We start from the raw sequence: 22,987 nt of genomic DNA, 5'->3' as shown, positions 1-22,987 counted from the left end.
TAACCAAGAAGAGCACTACAACTATAAGAATTTATTACAATTTGGATAAGTTAGGATAACTGCTGGAAAATATGACAGAAAAGTAGATGATTTTTGATTTCAATATGTTCTTTAGCTGATGCCATAGAGAGAATGAAGGAAAAGTCTTCAAATGGAAAGATAAAAACTACACCTGGAAATTCGATCCACCCGTTCATTCTTGGTCAGGCTGACCGCCCAGTGTACCTCTGGAAAACCAGTTTTCACTTGTTCCTCTGTTAAGTCTGTACAGTAGATTACATCAAGGCTTTTTAGTTGTGATCTCAACATTCTTCTTTGTTAAAGGAAAGGATTAGATCAGGGATCTGCAACCTTTACTTTCATGAGAGTCATTTTGCCTCAGCTCACCAGTGTTAAAGTCATTCAGGAGCCACAAAATGTAGTAAATCTAATTAATAATTATATAAACAAGAGGGTTATTTTTTATATATAAAATTGTACCTGTAATGCCTTAGTTTTTTATTTCTAATACATTTTGAAAAAAATGGAAATGTTTAAAAATTAAATATATATTTGTATTGTCATAAACTTTGCTAAATGTATGAAATTCTTAAATTACAAAAATGTGCAAATTAAAAAAGAAGAAAGTTGTGCAAGAATTTGCAGAACTTCCCAAACTTTTGAAATTCAAAAATTTTCAAAACTTCCAAAAGAAAATGAACTTCCAAAATTTGCCAAAATTTCATAAATTAGCAAAAAGAAAACAAATGTTAGAAATTTATTTTTTCATTTTTTATTTTTTAGAAATATTCTAAAAATTGCAAAAAAAAATTGCAAAAAAAAATTAAAATACTTTCCAAAGATTTGTAGAAATTAAAAATATATACAATTTTTTTTTAAATTGGAAGCTTTTTTGCAAGTGATAATGCATATTTAGTTTGCCAACGAAAACATCGTAAATATCCAGAGTTCTGCAGGAATTTCCAGCGGTTTGGCCAATGAACCACCCGGTTTCTGAGCTACCAGCTGAGTATGGGTGTAAACATAGCAGGGCTGATGCAGCTGCATCAGCAACAGCTTCAAACTGTTAGCTGAAGTCTGTGATTCCACCATGAAAAACTGTGAAAAACAGTCCATAGCTCTCTCCAAACACACCCAAGGAGGGAAAAAACACTGGATAAAAGTCTGACATGTTCAGTGGAAACAGAGTTAGATAATGTAAACAGAAAGAAAAGAAAAGAAGCAGCGGTGTCAGACTGCACACACAGTTCACACATGCATACCGTTTGTTATTTTGGTGCATGAATTACAGCTGTTTTCAGGGGTGTGACTGGATTTTTGACAAATGCAGGAGTGGACTGGCGAAACAGCCCAGATTAAAAATATTTAAGGATAGAGTGTTTAGACTGATGTCAGGATTTGGTTAGTTGGTTGTTAATATAAAAGGCCACATCTCACAGCCGTAGGATATGCTGTCCTTTTTTTTGAGGTTTTTAGCACTGCGTGCACATGTGAAGACGGAAAGGGCCCAAAAATGACTTTCTGCAAACACAACAGAGCAAATGTCCTGCAGAGTTTTCTTATTTATGCTCTCTTTAAGTGAAACGGTCATGGGCTCTATATCAAAGTCCAAGATAATGCTTTTGTTTTTAACATGGCTCCATGTCCTATTTCACCTTGCCAGTGAAAGTGTCAAAAGTGCCCCTGCTCCAGAAAGCCCTCATCTGTAGTTAAGGCTGCGTAATGAGGTGGTTCCTCAGGCTGACTAAATTAATGGTAAATAATTAAACAGACAAGCTGTTGGGCTACACTCCGGGCAAAAGTTTATTAAACTTTTCATCAGGATCCAAATGAGGATGTTATGTCACCTCAAGCTCCAGGCTTTTCCAAACATCCCTGCTAAACCAGCAGCACCACAGAGACGCCTCTCCGCGGGACTCCGGGTGCTAAATCAGAGTTACAAAACCAAGTTATTCAGCTGCTCTACAATCCTCGGGTCCCATTACCGTTAAGAGTTATGAGACCTTTCATTACAGCGGCTGATTGAAAGCAACACGGCGTGAAATCACTGAAACAACGAGCTCTCTGCGACGACCTCCGTTCTCAGGTCACTGGAGGAAGTTTGTGTAGCTGCTGCTGCATGAACATGTGTTTTCTCCCAACACATTTGTCTCTCTTAGCAGCCTGACAGATTAAATAGGGATGAGCAGGGACAAGAGAGGGAAGATGTGTGCGTGCCTCCATGATATTGCGCACGTGTGCTTTATTATCAGAAAACTGAGTGTATTTTCCAGAGTACAGGGATCTGATCCTCTGCAGGGTTTTCTCTGGAAGCTCATGAAAGGGAAAGCAGCCTGTTGGTGTTAAAGTTCATTCTCTTCCTGTCAGCTCCCGTTAGACTGAAAAATCCCTCTGCGGCTCACGTTCAAACGATCCCAGAGGAGTCTAGAGAGGAGGCATCAATCCCACCTTTGTCCACGAGGTTGAGTCGGGGTGTTTAATTTTAAAAGGCTCCCTTTGGTATCAGAAATAGTAAAACCACAAAGGAACTCAAGCCACAGTTTGGAGGAAAAACAGCTTTGGATATGTTTTTTTTTTCCTGTGTGTTGGTGTGTTGAAGAGGCAGGTGGTTGTCGATGTGTTTGACAAAAATGAGTGCTGTGCCGAGCAGAAACAAAACCTTTTTAAGCTTTAAAACTTCTCCTCTATCTTCTGCTTTTAGCCTGAAGAAGCAGATCAGTGCATAAGTACAAGCTGTTGTTTCCTCAATATGTCCATTACATGGAGAAGAGGGAGATGTGTGTGTTTCAGTACAGTGGTATAACACTCACTGATAGATTTCTCTGCCCCTGGCTGGCTCTCTGAGGCCGTCAGGCAGGTGTAAACACTCTGATCTCTGAGTGTTACGCTACAGGCAGCACTCACATTCACTCTTTTTTTATCCCTTCATTATTAGTGTGCCACAGATGTTTTTAGACTTCACATTCAGCACTGCTCCTCACAGGAGGAGGATTACTCAGAGAGCAGAGAGCGCTCAGGCTTAGGGGCCCCAAGAGGTCAGAGGGGCCCCTGAGCTAAAGCATCAGTTGAAGTGACTGTTAAAGCTTCTTGTTTTGGAGTCAGGGGAATACATCTATTTTTTTTTTTCATGCTTTTAGCCTTTTTCTGAGTCTAGTGTGTTTTGCAGAAGAGGATAACAGGCAGCATAAGAAAAATAAAAATCAAACAGATTTAGAGAAAGTCTTCTGACAATGAAATTGAAAGTTTCAGCTTTAGGTTTGAGGAGAAAAAAAAGGAGAGACTGCTCAACTTCAAAAATTATGGCTGAAGTTTTTGTTTGTGTGCTTTATTTATTAACTCCCAATGAAGATGCATTTGGAAATTTTGATCATTGGTACCTCTTTTTCACAATATTTATTTGTTTTTTTTAGATAATTTTTGGCATGTTTACTAGATATTTTGTGTATGCTTGGTCCCTAATTTTTTTTTTTTTTTTTTTTTTTTTGTGGTGCATAGACACCAGCTTTACTGTGGAGTGATAGAGGTCTGAAAATAACATGTTTTGTTTTGTGACCCTGTGCCACTTGCAAAGTGTAGTATGGCACTGTTTAGATGAACAATGACTCTATTTCTGTATTTGAATGGCTCATCTCACTTTAAAAATCTAAAAAAGAAGGCTTAGTTGAAGTGTAAAAGTAATACAAACTTTGTCTTAAACAGTATCAAAACATCATCTGTGAGCTAATGCAGGCCCATGCAGGCGCAGTTCAGAAATGTGCTTTTCGTGAATATTTAGCTCAGAGAGTACTTAATATTGGATATTTTTGTATGTTGAATGATATTGTCGACGTTGAATTATTAGTTGTGGTTAGTTTTAGTTTCATTTTTCCAAAAAGGAAAAAAAATGCACTTCTTCTGTCACTAGATGGCAACACTTGTCGCCATTTAAGGGGTGTTTACAGGACAATGGTTTTAGGGTGAAATGCAAAAGTTTTGTTGCATTTACACAGAAGACGGCGTTTCAGCCGACCTAAAAAATAGCAAACTTTTGAAATTGGTCTCAAGTGTGGGATTTTTCAGAAACGCTGCCAACACCGTTGCTATGTAAACAGTAAGCCGGCGTTTTTCAGTGGAAATGCTGACGTCACACTCCACTTGGCGCGAGCACATACAACAGGACAACAATACCGTTGTTACAATCATCACAAACAGGCTGTGCTTGTGCTGCTGAATCTGCTGACTGTCTTTCAACAAAATGTATATCTGTTGCTCCCCTTCTACACTTAGTATTCCCCAATACACCAGATGATAGGCCCAACTCTGCTTTGGTAAAGATCTCCCAAAAGCGGCTTCTGGACAAGGCAGTTGTAGCGCCGACTACAGGCCTGGCATGCTTACTACAGCGCTTTCAGTCCCTCTGTGTTTCCATGTAAACACAGATTTTTCATCACTGCGTTTTAGCGTTTTCAGATGAAGCGTTATTGAGTAAACAAAGCTTTAGCTTGAAGTACTTTGTTGCACTTTGTAAAGTTTTTCTTTTTCCAGTCTGAATTCTTGCTTTTTGTGCGTCCCTTTGGACAAAAAGCACCTGCAGAATAATATTTTGGAAATGCATCACAAAATCACCCTGTGGATAAAACTAAATCAAAGAGTTTAACTCCAGCGTTAGCTAAATGATTGGCCACTAACTGTAGCCAGTCAACCCTAGTTAAAGCAACGTCCCCCGCAAGATGTTATTTAACACATTGAGATTCTGCAGTTGATCATGACATTTGAAATCAATTATTTTACAACCCTACATCCAATCCATTCATTATTGTCCGGATTAAAACGATAGATTTAAGCAGCTTAAATAAAGAAGAGTGCCCAAACTTTTGTAAGAATTGTGGTTTATTTGTATGCAGGAGACCTCAAGTAGCCCATTATGATGCAGTGTGAGTATTCCTCAAGTGACCCAGATATCTGTTGCAGTGCTAGTGAAATATTTGTAGCTGCATGAGTCAGTATGCCCCAAACTGTTTTGAGAAATCTGAAGTAAAGTTCATTGATTGCTGACTTTTGTAACTCTTAAAATGGAAGTGTTGTGCTTTGGTATCGAGTTTAGTTCTTTATGCAGCTAATTTGAGCTCTAGGGACAGTAGCTCTTGTTGTTTGTCTTTTAAAACAATTGTCTGTAATCTTTCTGTGTTACAGGCAATTCAAATTATTTAAATGAAATTGGGTTTCATGTCTTTCTGTTAAGAAAAAAACAAAGATCTCAAAGGTATCCATGGGTATCTCTGAGAATCTCAAGAATCAAACTGCCTCGTACATTCAGATGATTATTTAAGGCGTCCTCCATGACATCTCTTTTGTCCATTTTTGCCCTTTAAGGGTTATTTCCGAGGCACAAAAACTACAAAAACTATCCTATCTGTCTTCATCCCCAAACAGCAACTTTAAGAGATGCTCTTTCCACTGAAAACAGACAAAGGTTTGAAGAGGGCACCTTCATGCAACACAAAGTCAGTGGAGAGTGATGAATGGCTTTCCTCTGTGTGTGTGGGAAGGACTTCATTGCACTTTGTCTCTGTTTAAAAAGTCGAGATCTCCCTGTTATTTTTCCACCCTTTAAAGCTAACATTGACATCCTCTCACTCTACTTTGCTTTACAGTAAGACATAACACAATCCTCTGTTTGTAACCTTTAAACACAATCAGTCGTTAGAAGTGCAGTCTCTTTGCTTTTCATTGACTGTGAAGTCATTAGGTTTGTGTGCGAACATCACTTTATCTGTCAATACTGAGAGATGAGCTCCTGATAGCCATGGGTGTTAGGATTCGATTCTATGGAAGTGTTTACATGCATTGACATGAAACACGCCTGCACATGAAACATGAGGAACGGAAGTGCAGGAGCTAAAATCCCATTATTTCCTCAGCCTGGATGCACCTTGCCTGCTTTAACAAACATAAACCAACCTAGACTCTGTTACTCCATAAGAATCTGGCCTTTTGACTCTCAGCAGAGCTGACTCAGTCCAGGAGTGGTCATGATTTTTGCAGGTATGACTCATCCTGACCACTGTTTTTATGAATTCAACTCAAACATTTTTGAAGGCTTGGCTGAAAATGACGACCACAAATTATTACTCTCCTCTTAACTCCTCCTACACCCCACCCCTCTTTCTGTCTTCCTCTCTCTGTCTGCCATCACTTCTTGACTTTCCACTCCATTAGACAGCGCTTTCTGCTGACATTCAATATCTTTTTTTTTTTCTTTTCTTCTTCAATTTCGACCATCTTCACACCAGAAATATGGGGTATTCATTATGTGGCTCTTCACTTCTTTGCTGAAACAGGGTGTTACAATCATCTTTTAGTGCGTGTGAGCCTCTGGATGTGTTCAGCTGGCAAACTCAGGATCAGATTTCTTTACATAAAGCATAAAATGAGCAGATAAACACCACTGGGATAAACAAAGTACTGTAGAGCAAATAGAAATAAGAAGTCCTGAAACAAACATGGCAGCTTAAGGCCATGTAATAAAAGAGAACAGTTTGTGTTGCTACAAAGCTTTAAACTATATATGTCCATGATTTCGAAAATACCAATAAATGCTCCTGAAATATAAAACTTGTATCATTAAAGGCCTATTTATACTCCCTGTTACCGTCACTGCTCACATACTTCCATACTTCCTTGACGTTGGTATTGCTGTTAACCAGTACATCCACCAGGAGAGGCAGCCCAGAGTCGAAAGTTAACTTCAACAACAAACTCAGAAACAAACATGGCGACTGTGGAGGAGGTATTGCTAATATACTGCTTGCATAAAAGAAAAAAAACGGAGGCAGCAATGAAGGAGGTGGTGGTCGGTGAGGCTGTTGAATACATCGCAGAAGTTCCCTCATTGATATTTCTTCTTTGTGTCTCACTAAGCTACATATTGGGCAGTAACAGCCACTCTGTCCCATGGTTTCCAGTGGTACTGCTCTGTTTCGTCCATATTCGTAAGCTTTAAAGAAACGTGCAGAGATACAGATGAAATGAACTCAGAGCACGGACAGAAGGCTTCATCTGTGTCTGAATCTGTATTTGACACTGAGCATAGGGCTGTCACTTTAGCATGTTTATTAGATTAATTAATTACTCCTCAAATTAAGGCGTTATAAAAATTAGTGCAAGATCAACCACTTGGCTGCCAGTCATTTTCAGAGCATCTTGAAAGAGCGCTCAAGACCCAAATAACATTGTTTTCTCTGATTATGTGAACACCAAAAATACCTTAGAAGAGTGGACTCTTCTTTTATGTCTTGCTTCCTGTTTTTGATCCAAAAAGCAGACAAAACATACTTTTTTGCAATGCGCTCATCTTGGGCGCTCCATCCTTTGATCCTCTCTGTGATCTCTGTTGTCTTTTCTCACAATGGCGCCGCTCTTTCTCTCTGAACCACCGCAACACATCCTCAGTTGGAGCGTGAGCTGCCTGAACTTTTCTGACTTGCAGCGTCTCACTATGTCTCTGTTATCTCACATCTTCTCGTCATATCCAGGCTGAGCTCTCATCCAAAGCGCGCACCGCTCTCACCCACGGTAGTTTACGCGCAGGATTCTGATTGACAAGCTCCGCCAAACCCCGCCTCTATAGACATCAATGGCAGTGAACGCAGATATTTTGTTATTGGCCAGTTGAAAAATGTGGATTCACAAATCTTCTTTTCTTTGTGTATTCATTTGATTAGTCATGCACTACAGTTTTGTAATGTCCTTGAATTCAAATTCTTTATTTGGGGACTTTTAGCAGATGTGAGATTACATTGTGATTAATTAGATTAATTAATTACAAATCCTGTGATTAATCTGATTATTTTTTAATCACCTAACAGCACCAGTTGAGCATAAATGGGCCACCCAAACCTTCAAATGCAAATTTCCTCAAACTCAAGTTAAACCAGGACCAGCTTCTCTCAATCCAAACCTGAGAATTAGCAAAGCGCACCACAGTCCTGACCCACAACCCGTCTGTTTTTCTCTTTCAGCAGCTCATTAACTGCATTCACCTGACAGTCCTGCGCTGAAAATGTCACTGATTAAAACTCCACTCTAAACCAACAGGACTCTGCGACCTGAGAACCACAACTTTAATTACACGGACATGCAAATTAATGCCAGACACAGTCTGACCGTATGGCATCATTAAAAAATAACAACACAACCATTAGTGTAGGAAACAAGACTGGCATTTGGAATAACTCAGACATCAGCTCCAGCGTCTGAATCAGGGGAGCCACAAAGGGAGCAGAGATAATGTGGGGGCACAGAGGGAGACACAGGTTTGTCAAGCAGGTGCAGATATTCTTTAACAAGCTCAGCCCTTTGGACCTCCGGATCAAGAATTTAAAAAGCACCACCTCATGTGGGTGATATAACTCAAAACAGCCAAACTGGAGCTTGCAAATGAAATGGAGAGTCTTATCTAAAAGCTGCCATGTGATATTTTGGATAGAAGCAGATTGCTGGCGACTGTGGCCAAGTGTGATGAAAATTTTACATCATCTGACCAGCCAGCTCCTTCTCTCTGGGGAGTCCAAAGCCTGAGACACACTCTGCTGTGCTGTTATTTCATAATTTTTCACACTTTTTTGAAATTTGCAAGTTTATCTCCTAATTATGAAAAGTTCAGCTCCTCAGAGATTTTCATCTTCATGAGACTTTTTAAATAAGTAAAACCTATATATAATGTGAAAAAGTGGATCAAGTTTGTCTCCAAATAACGACCGCAAAACAAATTGGGGCAGGTCTGAAAGTGACAGCAATATTCAATCACAGAGTCATGACTAAACATTATGCAAATCATTGCTAATGTTACACTCAAGAAAGCAAAACTCTGTATTCAGAAGATGCTTCAAATTCTTGGCAACAATAACAAGTTTAAGAAAAAGTTAAATTAAAGTCTGAATATATTCAGCTTTTGTCTCACATCCATTTAATACAGAATATGTTCAGCATTAAGTAATAAACTCCAGTATTTACTCTTTAGGCTCAACTTCCATCCATACAAGCTCTCAGCTCATAGCTGTTCCCTGTGTTTACCTGCCAACCCCTGGATGTGTCAGTCTGTTATTTACTGCATGACGGGTATCTGATTCACTGGCTTTTAAAGCCTGTGCATGCTGTACTTGTAAACTGCAAGGTTTCCCCTTTCCTTCTAACATGAAGTGCTCAGTTTCACAGCATTTGCAAGCATCGGGAGCATGAATTTGTTCCGGGTCTTAAAAATACCTTCACTGCTGGAGCCATGAAATAGCAAGCTTTACTTAAGCTCATGCACCACATTCAGTCCAGACTTATTAAAGGACTCCTGAGCTTCCACTCTGCTTGTTTAGATGATGCACCTGCAGAAATAAATATAACATTTATACACAGACTACTTGTACAAATATTAGTCTTTTCATGCATTTTATCACAGAAGTAGAAAACCCTCGAAGGAGGCAGACCAAATTTGGTGGAAAACTTCTGATACAAGTGAGACAGAGCTTTAACAGAGAAGTTACAAGCAGCAAAAGCAAAACAGCGACTTGAAAAGCCAAGAAAGCATTTCTTTCTCACTTGAGTGCCTATACCTACACAGCAAATCCCCTTTGGTATAGAAATGATGATAGATATTTAATCCTAACCAATGATACTATTCCTGCATTGCATGTGTAGAAACACATGCATGGCATGACTTATTCTCAGAATGGGAATCAAAATAGCCTTTATTTGCCAAGTATCTCAAGAGAAATATTTATGTATTATTATTATTATTATTATTATTATTATTATTATTATTATTATTATTATTATTATTATTATTATTATTACTATTATTATTATTATTATAAAAAATGTGCAGAGACATATATATATATATATATATATATATATATATATATATATATATATATATATATATATATATATATATATATATATATATATATATATATATATATAACTTAAAACAAAAAATAATATAAAGTGAAATAAAATAAAATAAAAAATAAAATGAAATGAAAAAATTCCATAATAATGTGGTGATCTCATGTAAAACATTATCTAAAAGTGGCAATTGATCCAGCTCCCATCGTTTCTCTGGTGTCGAGGAGCTTTTACAGACTCATTCAGAAAATTTGTGAATCTTAACTCAAGGTTATCAAAGCTTCAGACGAACGTTTTCATCCTCCCTGCTCCTCTCCACTTTTTTAATGACTGCTACAGCTGATGCTGAGATCTGATATTCCCCAGCAGTCCTCCAGTGTGTTTCATAAGAGCCCTTGATAAAATCGTAAATCTGCAGCTGAGGCTGTCAGCAGTAAAGAAAGCCAGAATGTGTCTAACCTCTGTGTTTTATTGCCTCTGTGTTTGTGTGTCTGTCTGTGTGTGTGTGGGAGGGAACAATCTGTTTGACAGACAGAAAGCAGCAAATGTAATCACAGCTGGAGGAGGAATAAAAACTTCCTTCATCCCATGTCATCTATCTCCCTTTCTCTATCAGTCTCATTTTCTTTTTCTGTCTAAATCCTTCTGGGTCTTCCCTGGTGTCTTCCTCACCTCTTCGTGTCCCTAACTAAAGGCTAAAAAGATAAAGGAGGACTCCAGCTGCCTGCTGAGAACCTGCATTAGCATGTGTATGTGTGGGAATTGAATGGTAATGGTGAAACTTCCCTCTGGCGCGCCAGACTGAAGCGCTTATCGAGAGGAATTTTAGTGCTGGTCCATTTTTCTCTCCCCTCTTTAAACTCCCACTCTCAGTTTGAATATTCTCCTCTGCTGTCTCCAGTAATTGGTTTCGACTGCAGTAAACAAGTTAGGGATTCAATGTAAAGAGGTGGTTTGTTGTTTCTCATTTTGAACAGTAAACAGCCTGGAAACAGCTCAGAGAGGGTTTAAATATGCAGCTCAGTAAAAAAAAGAATGTAACTTTGTGTTTGAGAGAGTGTGAAGGAGTGTGTGGGGACACATGACTGCTGAAAAATTCATACTGGATTAAACGCTTGTCTTCAGATTTGGTCTCTCAAAATGAAAATGGATCACTTTGAACAATTTCATGCATCCATCAGTCACCTCATAAATCCTAATTACTCCAGTCATCCGTCCTGGATGAAATCTCAAACTTACTCAACGATGAAAGATGGATCTCATCACTGCCGAGGCGTGAGTTCTTATTTATTTATTTATTTTTCTTACCATCGCATACTTGAAATATTTTAACATACCTCAATTTTTTATTTTCATTTTGGTTTCATAAGGATAATTTGACATCCAGTCTTTATATCTGTATATAAAATTTCAATAATTGCCTCAAGGTGACAAGTGAGAGTAAAAACTCAAAGAGGACACATTGAGATCTACACTGCTGTGTTGTTGGCTCTATCTGTCTTTGAAAGGCTCCTGTGTGCATTAAAGCTCCTGTGAGGAACTTTTAGTAATTGTTGATTTGTTGCCTCCTGTGGACGAACGGATCCTTTCCTTTTTATTTATGTTCATGTATAATAAGTGTTTCTGAACTAACTCTCATTCTCTCCTCCAGTAGTCTTGTGTGTCACTCATTACGACCCTTTTTCTCAGACCACTTATAAAATATCGGCATCCTGTTTTGAATCGCTCAGTCTGACACCCATCAGTGGTCTCAGTTGTTGGAAATAGCTGTATAAAAATGGTCCCTGTTCTTGCTGATGGTCTTGTTTGCTTTTTAAACTAATAAAGAGGCTCCAGTATTCATTTCAGTCTGTTTCAAGCTAAAAGTTTAAGAGGAGCTCTTAAAGTTTCTCTGGTGCATAGTGGTCCCCACAATGGTCAGCTCTTAAAAAGTCATGTTCTCATAAATACAATGGTCTCTATGGTGGAACTGCGCGTCAGCCTCTCGAGCGCTCTCTGCTGCCACACTCCTTTAAGGCTCATTCAGTGGTCAGTCATTGTAACTGCAAGGCAGTTTTCTCTGACTCCAAGATGACTGCCAGACGGCCACACTTCTGGATCCCTGAGAGCAAATCCTGTCAATCCTTTTTTTCCAAAAAAAATCCTATAAGTTAATAAATATGATGATAATCAGTTAAATCAAAGAAACAGTACTATTCCTTTATTTTGGACCTTATTTTTATTTTTTTCAAATATGTAGTAAATTACTGTGGGCACACCCCTCAGTGTCTTTGGTTTGAATCCCCCCGGACACATGTGCAATGATGAATAAACCTGTCATTATCAAAAAAGGAAGAAAAAAAAAAGATAAAATAAATCAAGAAAAAAAATAATGGAATCTCCAGCCCACCCTGCCAAAGAAAAAAAAATAAATTAACAAAGCATATTAAGAAAAAGAAATAAATAAATCTCTGCAGCCTCCAGCCCACCTAACCAAAATTTAAATAAAAAAAAAAAAAAACGAAAAAAAAAAACACTATTTAATTAAATTCCTTAACAAATTCATATGTTTTTTCAAGTTGAATGCTGAGGCACATGTAGTCCACTGGAGTTGACATGTCTGAGACCTCATGAAAAAATACAATTTTGGGGGAAAAAAAGTTTCCTTTTTTTCTTCTTGTCCCAAGAAGCATCAGACTTAGTAGTCATCTCAGAGACCTTTTTTGGATGTAAGACTACAGATGTTGAGCTTTCTTAATCAGCTCCATCACATTTGCTTAGTTTCACTTTGGGACCTGAAACTAACCCTGAATGAGCTTCTAATCTGAAAACAGTAGCTCACAATGCCTTATAATTGTGTTTTTCAGAGCCTGAGACCTGACCTAACCTTTGCTCCAGTTAAAAACAGTTAAAACCCTGTCCTCACCTTAGAAAAGGTTATATCCAGACATTTCTGTTACCCTCAAAAAACCAACAATTGAACCTTCATGCTCCTTCCACAACATGATTCCTCAGCTGTGTGGAGGTGACAGAAAAACGCTAACACTGTTATTACTGCTATTTTCACATAAACGGCTCTGTGCAGCACTATGAGAGTCTTCAGTAAGAGACTGTGAGAAAGCGGTCACTGTTTTCTGACCGTTTCAGAAATCCTGGGTCTCCCCTAACCTTGCTTTTACCGCAAGGACTGGAAAACATTCCTCTTTTAGCAGTTTTCTCCAGTAGAGGCATGATAAGAGCAGTTAAAATTGTGACTTAAATCATCCAGAAAATGTCAGGGTTTTATGTTTGAAAGAGACTGAAATGTCTGTTTGCTATAGTTATAGCCAGTTACAAAGTATTCATCCATCTGATCTTGAATGAGCATGTTATATTCGTCAAGTTGAGGTCAAACATTTGATTTCCTCTCTTTTCCGCCTGCTTTCTCCAGAACTAAATTCAGATTACTCTTTGCAACTATTTGTGCAGATACTTTTTGTGCTGTGTAAGGGATAAAAAATTGACTTTCTGTGGGGCCATGTCGGAAAATGTCTCCTTACTGTTTGCGATAGGATTTATGAGTTTGTGTTGTGTCTCATTCTGCTGCTGCTGCTGACACTCTGTCAACATTTCCCATTTTCCGTCACTTGAGAATCTTTTGTGTGATTTTCAGGGCTGAAAAGAAAATCTTGTTTCTTACCCTTAGATTTGCAGGATTTCCTTTTTGGTGTGAAAACACTGAGTCTTTAAAAGCAGGGGGCAGTGATCCCGTTAATTATCCTGTGCTTAGCATGCTGAGTGAGGTTTCAGGTGTCTGCGAGGAGCTCCTGAGCAAAAGCTATGAATATTAAAGAGGCACTTCAAGGAAAAGAGAGCTCATTTGATGTGATCTTAAATGTTTCCTAGAAGAAATCACCTGACACGTCCACATTCACAGAGCTACCGGAGACTCCTGCCTTTCCATTAATTATTTGAACGCACCAAACAACCTGTCAGCTCGGACAGTTTCCTGTAATTAACCTAAAGGATCCGGCTCAGACAGCCCATCAGTCATATATCCTCTGTGGACTCAGTCTGTGTGTGTGTGTGTCCACATTGTCTGTGTGTCACCAGAAGGTGTATAAGGAGCGACAGATGGAGAGGTGAGGTGGCATCGATCCTTTAAAGCAGGTTCAGGCTTAATTTAATCAGGAGGTGACTTGTTTGCAGACCTCATCCTGTGTCAGAACTTTGACATCCTGGAGGCAGCGGTTTTATATCCAGAAACTGGTTTCTGTGGATCTGACTTTGCTGCAGACAAGAGCCAAATTTTACACATCAAAAACTTCTTTAATCATCTCACAAAGTTGAAACTTGGCCACGTATAAAGTTATTGATAAATGTTATGAAGATAAAATGTAAAATCTTATCCACATTTTTAACACCTTGACTCATCAATGTTTCCTTTAGTTTTGCATCAGCTCTGGTTAAAAAGTTTTGCCAACTTATAGACCTATGTATGAAAGGAAAGCTAATAAGAGAAATACCGTAATGACCAGAATATAGGATGACCCCAATTATAAGAGGACCACACTTTTTTCAAGACCAATCTTCAGAAAAAGACTGATAACCAAAATCTACCTATTTTTATTGAAATACAGTTTTTTTTTGGCTGCAGGTGCTGCCATTAAGTACAAGAAGATTTTATTCCCATGTATAATAATGTAGCCATAATTAACCACAATTCATTGCTGCAACAATATAGTTCAACAAACAACAATCGTTAGAAACTGCTTTGATGTTTGGCTACAAATACAATCAGCAAGATCTGTGTTTTAAATGCAACTCTGATGAGCATGCCTTCGTTATGTTTCTCATTGACAAACTCTTACACTCTCCCATCTATTTCTTGATAACAACCACTTTGAGAACCACGATAAACTTTTCTTCTACACTTTGCATATTTTAGACAGTCTTTATGGATGTGCGATCTTCGACAATCCACTCTGTGAATCCACATTTTTTGGCCACCTGTCAGTTGTTTAACGTCTCTGCTGCATTGACCATTATTATCTTAAAACCAGCATCACATTTCTGCCTCAGCTGTCTGTTAACTTGCTCAACTTTTGGTCCACTTTGCTCAAGACAATCAGCATGCCTCTCCATTACACATCTCCTGTCACTGCGTCTGTGCTGTGATTGACAGATTACTGCAGCCACAGTGAGGTCACTGGCTTTACAAAAAAGCCGGTGCTCTCTGCTTTTGAGTTTGTGTAGCGACCCTAGACAACTCAGCATGTGTAAATGGTTAGACCCAGATTATAAGACAACCCCACTTTTTCACATTATTTTCAACGAAAAATAACACATCTTATATTTGGGTCACCCATATACTTAGCTTTGCTGCCTGCCCCACAAATGTGTGTTCCTTGCAAATTGTGGCACCATTTAAAAGAAAAATACACAGACTTTCTAACAATTAAAGATTTAATGCCAAAATTGTGAAAACAAAAAATAATCCCCCAAATGTAACTTTCTCTACATTGTCTTCTAAGTCTATGCTTCTTCATTACATTAATAGAGAAAACAAAAGCCAGGTGAAAATCTAAAGGGAACAGGATGCTGACTTCCCGACGTCCATGTGGAAAAGGGGACATTAACCTGTCTCTGTTATGTGACAGATGGCTTTGGGTTATTACAGGCATAGGAGTTCATGATCTCCTAATGATGCCTGAGTCTCTTTTGGATTATTTCTGCCTCATTTCACTCATTTTCAAGTGTCGACACTTCAAACCTCCTCATTTGCAGACATTGTGTGTTTTTATTTTGAAGCTTTTATTGAAAGACTCCAATGACCTACTGGTGTCTTTAGATAGATTTTGTTTTGGGTTTTTTTTCAGGTAAGAAAATAATAGAAATTATACCAAATGCTTATTCGTCCCCTTCTTTTAGTTTCCCCAGAGAGAAATGAGCGCATTGTGTCTGCGTAAATAAAACCGTTCTGGACCTGTTGAATGATGGAGAGGGCACAGCGTGTGACTGGTTACCAAAGCCCTGAAACAATTAGGATGCTTGATGGCGTCAGATGAAGGAGAAACTGAGTCCCAAAGCTCATTATTGTCAGAGAGAAGTATTTCAGTGCTGCTGATCTGCATTCTCAGCGCCGCTCCTTTCACACTGGTTCAATTAATCAGCAATGTTTCATTTCAAATTCAGATTCTTCTGTGGATGACGACTCATTCTCGACGGTATTTTGTTTATGCTGCTTCTTCTTCTGATTATGTTATTTATTCATTAGTCATTTCTGCCTTTTTTCTGTCGACAGCCTCAAGCTTCCAACTTTTCTTTGCATAAGTTTTGAAAATCTGATTAAGAGGGTTTTGTTTTTTGTTTTTTTTGTTTTTTTTTCTTTTGCAAAATATGGGCCTACATTTTGAATACAGAAGAGTCTGCAAGGGTTTCCTTTAGTGAAAGTTTTAAAATATTTGCTGTAGATTTTTTCTTTTCAAAACAGGCTTTATCAACTTAACTACAGAGTACAATCATTTGTGCTGAAAGGGTTTCATGCCACTTTAAAGACTCAGATTACACTTTCTTTCTTTGTTAAAGGCAGGGTTTGCAGGAATTTTTGTTACTTGTTGGTAAAGCAAAATTCAAACTAGGCTCCTCCTCCTTAGATCAGTGCCAGCAGCAGCACACACCCACTACCTCTGACTGTGACTATGTGAACACACTCACTAGCCCAGCAACCACCTGTAACATCATGTTTCTACATGGGAGAGACTTGAGAGCCGTGCACCTGACTTGGCAGTTTAGCTAAAGCTAATTATGGGTATTTGTGCTGCTCTCCAAGTGCCTGAAAACAAGTGAAAGTCAAGCCAAGATTAACCCTGGTTTAGAAAAAGTTTTATCTGTTTGGGTCTTTGTTTTGTTTTTGTTTTTTTTTGCTTGGGTTGTGTTTTTCTTCCTCTGTGTTTCATCTACAATCGTAGCTGCTCTGGTTAGCTTTCACTCTCAATCATCAACACGCGAAGTCACTTGTGCACTGGATGCTCCGTGATTGGCTGGTGTAACTTTGCTTACTCTACGCGGAGAAATGTTCCGATTCAACCAAAAAAATCGATATACAGGCAGAGGAAGGGGTTGAGGCAGACACTGACATACATGTATAGAGGCCCGTAGAAGAGGAATTAACATTTTATTTTTTGAGGAAATTCCTGCAGACACTACTTTTAATCACAGAAGTTTTTGTGAGGTTGTTTGTTTTTTTTATTTTCATTCTGGTGTTTTAACGGACTGAACATTTTTTTACTGCCCACAACATCTCAAACATAAACACCCATGTTGTGCAGAATAAAACGATTTTGTAGATGGCATTTGGTGGCTACAAACAAAACAAAGACATGGGTCTGACTTTACCCAAGCTTTTCTCTGAAGGATTCCCTTTGTCTCTCTAAAGCTTAGAATAAAATCATACTGTCAGTAAAGAAAATGCACTTTAGTTGGCCTCCTATTATCAGGGTCACTTTTTATATTCAAGCTATGACAGCTACAGTCACAGCAGCACTTCAACCAATAATTTTGTTAAAAATCAACATGATAGAATAGGTCTCTGATTAATCTGAACCACAATACTTCTTAAAAATGAATCGTTAGTAATGAAGAACACTGATTTTTGATTGTGCCGTCACAGTTATTTCAAGGCAGCAATTTACCTCCATCAAACTTAACGATCCAAATTCGCCCTCACTGCTTGTAAAATGTTCCATTTGCTTCAAGTCACAAAATGTTAATTTGATATCTCTGTTTCTCTTTTCTCTCTGGATGTCAGGCTCCAGAGGAGGCCTCTCTGCTGATCTCCAGCCCCAGGATGCTGCTACCTGCATCAGGCACGTTACCGCCAGGCGCTCCGCTCTCTATCCACCACCAGATCCAGCTGCTCCAGCAGCAGCTTCAGCAGCAGCAGCAGCAGACGCAAGTGGCTGTGGCACAGGTGTGCACACACACATACACACAAACTACTTTGGAGTGACAATCATTCTTTGACAGCTTGTAAGTGAGAAAAGTCTCAGTGGAGTTTACATTTAGCTGAGCAGTAAAGTATCCAACAATTATATAGGGGTGCACAATAATTGTTGGGTTGATAACAGGTAATTTTTTATCAGCTAGGGATGTATGGATCCAACTTTTCTGGTTCAGATACCAATATCTGGGCTTTGGGTATCAACCTATACTAATCCTGATCCCTGCTCCACAGCATGGGGTCCTGTACCTACTGACTTTTGCAGTGTGCCTAATGGTTAATATATTTATAAATGAAATGTTTGACTTGATTATCATGCTATTTTGGGCAGTTTTGAAATTAAGTGTAAAAAAAATATAGATTTATTCATTTATGCCACAGACAGTCAGTCCACACCACATAGAGCATGGACAGCTGATCGATGCCACAAGGGGCACAGACAGCTGGTCCATGCTGTGGTGCACAGACAAACAGTCCATGAATTGTGGAGCACAGAGAGCCTGTGCCACTGCACGTCCAGAGGTACAGCCGGGCCCCATATCGACTGGGTCCCCTCTTCACTCACAGTTACAAAACACAGTCACAAAGTGATGATTGTAGATTGCGCTACTTTAACAGTAACAAAAGTTAAATCTGCTCAGAAATCTTCAGTTTCAACACTGAAAACTCAGACATTTGAGTAAATTGAACTTACTAAAAATTGTAAGTCTTCATAGCTTAGCTTTAAGTTTAATAGCTTATTTATTTACAGTGTAGCAGCTCCAACATTTCAAACCTAACCAGTCACCTGAAACGTATTTATCACTTTGACTGAGTTTTGTAAGCATACGAGGACACTCACGCTGCTAAATACGCTAGTTACGTAAAGCCAACCGAAACAAAGCCATTAGGACGTACACACTTTTGAAAATTCAAATAAATAGAATTCATGTCATGATCTAAGGTAAATATATAAATGTTTGTGTGCGTGTGTTATTGGTTAACAGTTCTTGGTATCCGTTCATGAAAAAAGTTATCAAACAAACCTGCAATTTTACACCACCAAGTAACAGCTTGAGTTTGTTGTGTTTTTAACTCTGGAAGTGTTTCAGGTGATAACTGAGCGTCTCTGATGAAACATCCACAACTTGATTTGATAAACATTATTCGTCTGGTGAACTCACTCTGCACCCGTCCACCGCAGCCATAACTTTGCCTGTGTGGTTATTTGGATTATGCATTTCACACTTTGCATATAACCTCTTTGGAGAGAGATTGCATCCCTGATTCCTTCAGAGCCAGCACAAAGTGTGATGGGCATTACCATAATAAGTGCTACTTTAACCTTGAGTACTGTTTGTTGCAAGGGAAACTATTGCTCTGGCTGCAGTTTTTTTTTACTTTTATGAAGTTTTGCAGCTCAAGTTAAGTCAGCCTGAATAATGACTGCGGCGTCACTCCAGACTGAATCATGCATTGACTTGTTTCTGTTGCACCTGAAGGCCTTCGTAGAAACGGTTGTTGTCAACATCTTCTGGCTTTTTCAGTGAATAAAAAAAACAAGAAGCAGATGAATTCATAAATTATTTATCATCATAAATAACCATGATAGACACAATATCAGATAAGATTACTGAAAGTAATTTGATTTATGCACATCTAGTTTACAAATAGCCTGCAACAACTCCTGTGTTTAACAAGCGTCATTCACCCCAGTGGCTTAAATTCATAAAACATTTACCTGCCAGTTTTAAAGACACAGAACTTTTTGTCTCCATCAACCCTTTGAAAAAAAACAGATATTTCTTTGTTTTATTCAAACAAAACAAGAAAATTAACTATCCCATCACCGCTGTCTTATAACAGTCAGGAAAACCTGACAAAGTAGCTCTTAGATAAAGTTAATCGCCTCTGCAATCAGCTTTAAATCCTTCATCACCGAGCCTGAGAGGCTGGGCTTTGAGAAGTGACTTATGACAGCAGAGGCTTCAGGCTTATGATTTGATCAACAAACACACACACACTCTTCCTCAGCCTGCTTCTTGCAAAAAGCCCCCCTAGACTTGAAACTGTGATTTCACAACTTAACACTTTCTCTCACGCAAACTCCTGACCCAGAAGTGTCCCACTCAGTTAAACGTGGATGTCTCACTGCTTCCACACACACACACACACACACACACACACACACACACACAGGGGTCCCGATGAAACTGCCTGTCTTAACGCAAACCCGGTTATAAAAAGTCCATCGGACAGCTCTCACGTTCAGGCTGAGCGTGCTCGGACATATACGCCGCTAATTATACGTCCATAAAAGCAGAGGTCAGCGGGTGCTGGTGGCCACTCTGCTGTAGATTTTATAAAGGCTTTGGAACATAAAAGGCAGAATATTACCTCCTGTGGAATATTTCAAATGAGTTTGTGCTACCCCGAGGTAGTTTTGCGTGACCCTCACTCTTTTGCCATTTAGCGAGGTTTCCTCAGTGGGTCTGACCTGTCTGAGCTGCTTTTACAGCTTCCTCGCTGCATCTCAATTACTTTTCACAGATTCTCCACTTCGTCTCTTTTTATGCAGAGCTTATAGATTTCCTAAGTGGGCATGAAATAATGAGAGCTACATAGGAGTTGTGGCATGCTGCTGCTTTTATGATTGATTTTTCTTGTCACGTCTCTGTGTTTGTAGAAAACTGCAAAAAACTTACATCCTCACAGGTGTGTTTGTCTAATTTCTTGTAAAAAAAATATCCCATTGTGCATATTATCCACATGCATCTGATGAGTTCAGAGATAACACCCTATTTCAGGTTGAAGGTGTAAGATTTAAGTTTAAGAAACTTAAAAAAATGGCATCATCATCAAGTAAATCAGGCTTTTTTCTGTGTTTTATATCCTTATATAACGTGTTTCGTCAGGACTTGTCAGGTGAACATGGCTTATCAGAATCAGAAATACTTAATTGGTCTCCAAGGGGGAAATGCAGTTATCTCAGTTGCCTTTAAACATAATTAATTGGAAAATATTAATAGAAAGTAAAAATAGGATCTCAAATAAATCTCAGGTGCTCTGTCTGAAGTCAAGCTATGGTAGCACTGAGCACTCCTAGACCTTCTGGAAGCTGTCAATGCTGATGATGTGGCCACGTCTCTTTAAGGGACACCACAATGCTTTCCCCAAACTTCATCAAACTCCTTGCTAGTCCTCTTAGCCCATCCACTTTATTGGATAGATCCCCAAATAACTGAGACGAGCCGTCCCACTTTTTGGGACCCTCCCATATGGGTGCCAGACTAAACCGATCTGGTCCCAGAAGGTGGAGCTACAACACTGCAGCCCATTGATTGGTTGAAAGAATTGCCACTTGCCATGCAACAGCAGCTGTATTTCTCCTTGCAGCACACAGTCTTCTCTGAAACAAAACCTGATTGTGCTTTTAACAAAGATCCACATGGAAATCACAAAGAAGATGAATTGCTAGATGTTTCCCTATACTTGCTTTTTTGTTAACTGTGTCACGTTTTTCCTTTTTTTGTGGATATATTAGTACACTGTGTCGCGCTGCTATGGTGTCAGGCTGTTTTTTAACTGGGGATTGGTACCAAATTAGGTACTTTTGTAGGTACCAACCGAATTTTGTCAAAAGTACCGGGAACTGATTCACATAAAATCAAAAGGTATCATGTTAAGGTACCTAAACGCATCCTTGTGACTGTGAGGGAGTGGAAGAGTAGGTGATTTTCTGTGCTGGCCATGGACACAGCATTACAAGGTTATACACTGAAAAGCAAATATGTTAAATTGAAAAAAGTATGTTTTTTTTATTAAATGAATTGATATTTTTTACCACATAAAAACACAATATCCTGAAAATTGGTACATTTGAGTACCGATACCGATTGCCAGGTACCAGGCATCGGTACCGTATCGTCTTGAATGTGAAAGGTACCCATCCCTATATAAGGGGTCACAGTTGGCTGTGGAAACACAAACTGGACCAGGCTTAACCGAGCCAACCCGTACCAAACTGTACTGATCTAAACCGGACTGCTTGGTGGAAACAAGGTTTTAGTCAGCAGAGATCTCGCTTTACCCATAATGATTGAGAGGAGACACAACTCAAAGTCTTTCATTCTGCTTTCCAAAGCCTCTGTTGTCTTGCACCATCTTTCTTACCTCATATTTTTTGCCCCTCATGCATCCTCCATTCAACTTATACATCCTCTGTTCTTCAGGAAGCTCTAGAAGTTTGGTCATGAGCCGGCTAGCTTCAGCGCTACTAGCTGAGCAGCTGAAAAGCTGCATTCACAACAGCTAGAACAGATTACTAGTGGTGGAAAAACAGTCTCCAAATGCACAACTCAGAGAAGAACAAACATCCAAAAGACACCAGGGACAAATCTGACATGTTTAGTAAGAACTGGGTAAAATAATTAAAAATGGAAAGGAAGAACAGAAACAACCCACATTTACACGGACAACATTTATATTAGAGGAATGAGATGCTTTGAGTACAAAATAAATCACATGGCTTATCAACAGGGGTACCCCAGGGGTCAGTGCTTGGTCCCTTACTCTTTTCCTTTAAACACAGTGATCCACTCTCATGGCTTCTCCTACCACTGTTTTGCTGACAACACTCAGCTTTTTCTGTCTTTTTCACCTGACGACACTACTGAGCTGCTTGGATATCAGCGTGCCTGGCTTATATCTCCACATGAATGAAGGAATGCCACCTTCAGCTAAATCTGTCCAAAACTGAGCTCACTGTTCCTCCAGCAAGTCAACCACAGATCAGTGTCCTGCTTGATTCCAGACGACTTGTGCCACAAACTCTGCCAGAAATCTGTGTGTCATGATTAATTATCTGCTGACCTATAAGGATAATGTGGCCGAGATTGCTTGATTTTGTTGATGTGCCCTCTTTAACATCAGGAGAATCAGACCCTAACTGACACAACAGGCCACACAGCTTCTGGTACAGGCCCTTGTGGTTTCACACATCTTGAACCAGCCCAAAACAGCACACGTGACCCTGCTGTTAATCTCTCTTCACTGGCTTCCAGTGGCACCTCTAATCAAATCCAAAGCTCTTTTTCTGGCTTACAAAACATTGACAAGAACAGCTCCTTCCTACCTGGGGTCCTTCATCCAGGTCTACACTCCTTC

General features: G+C 39.1%; 1 protein-coding gene across 2 annotated transcripts in view; it reads left to right on the top strand.

The window, feature by feature from the left end:
* The window catches only part of LOC141789633 (carboxyl-terminal PDZ ligand of neuronal nitric oxide synthase protein-like), a 263,989-nt gene that overhangs the window by 180,146 nt on the left and 60,856 nt on the right, over nt 1-22,987 (top strand). For both annotated transcript variants that reach the window (XM_074669155.1, XM_074669154.1), the window contains exon 8: nt 17,651-17,812. In XM_074669155.1, coding sequence (XP_074525256.1) covers nt 17,651-17,812 — 162 coding nt within the window. The remainder of the gene's footprint in view (nt 1-17,650; nt 17,813-22,987) is intronic.

This window comes from Halichoeres trimaculatus, unplaced genomic scaffold, assembly GCF_033239565.1.
Source record: "Halichoeres trimaculatus isolate MK-OKI-2021-1 unplaced genomic scaffold, fHalTri1.1 fHalTri1_scaffold_4, whole genome shotgun sequence".
Taxonomy (NCBI): Eukaryota; Metazoa; Chordata; class Actinopteri; order Labriformes; family Labridae; genus Halichoeres; species Halichoeres trimaculatus.
Note: the sequence above shows the minus strand (reverse complement) of the source record. Positions and strands in the feature narration are given on the sequence as shown.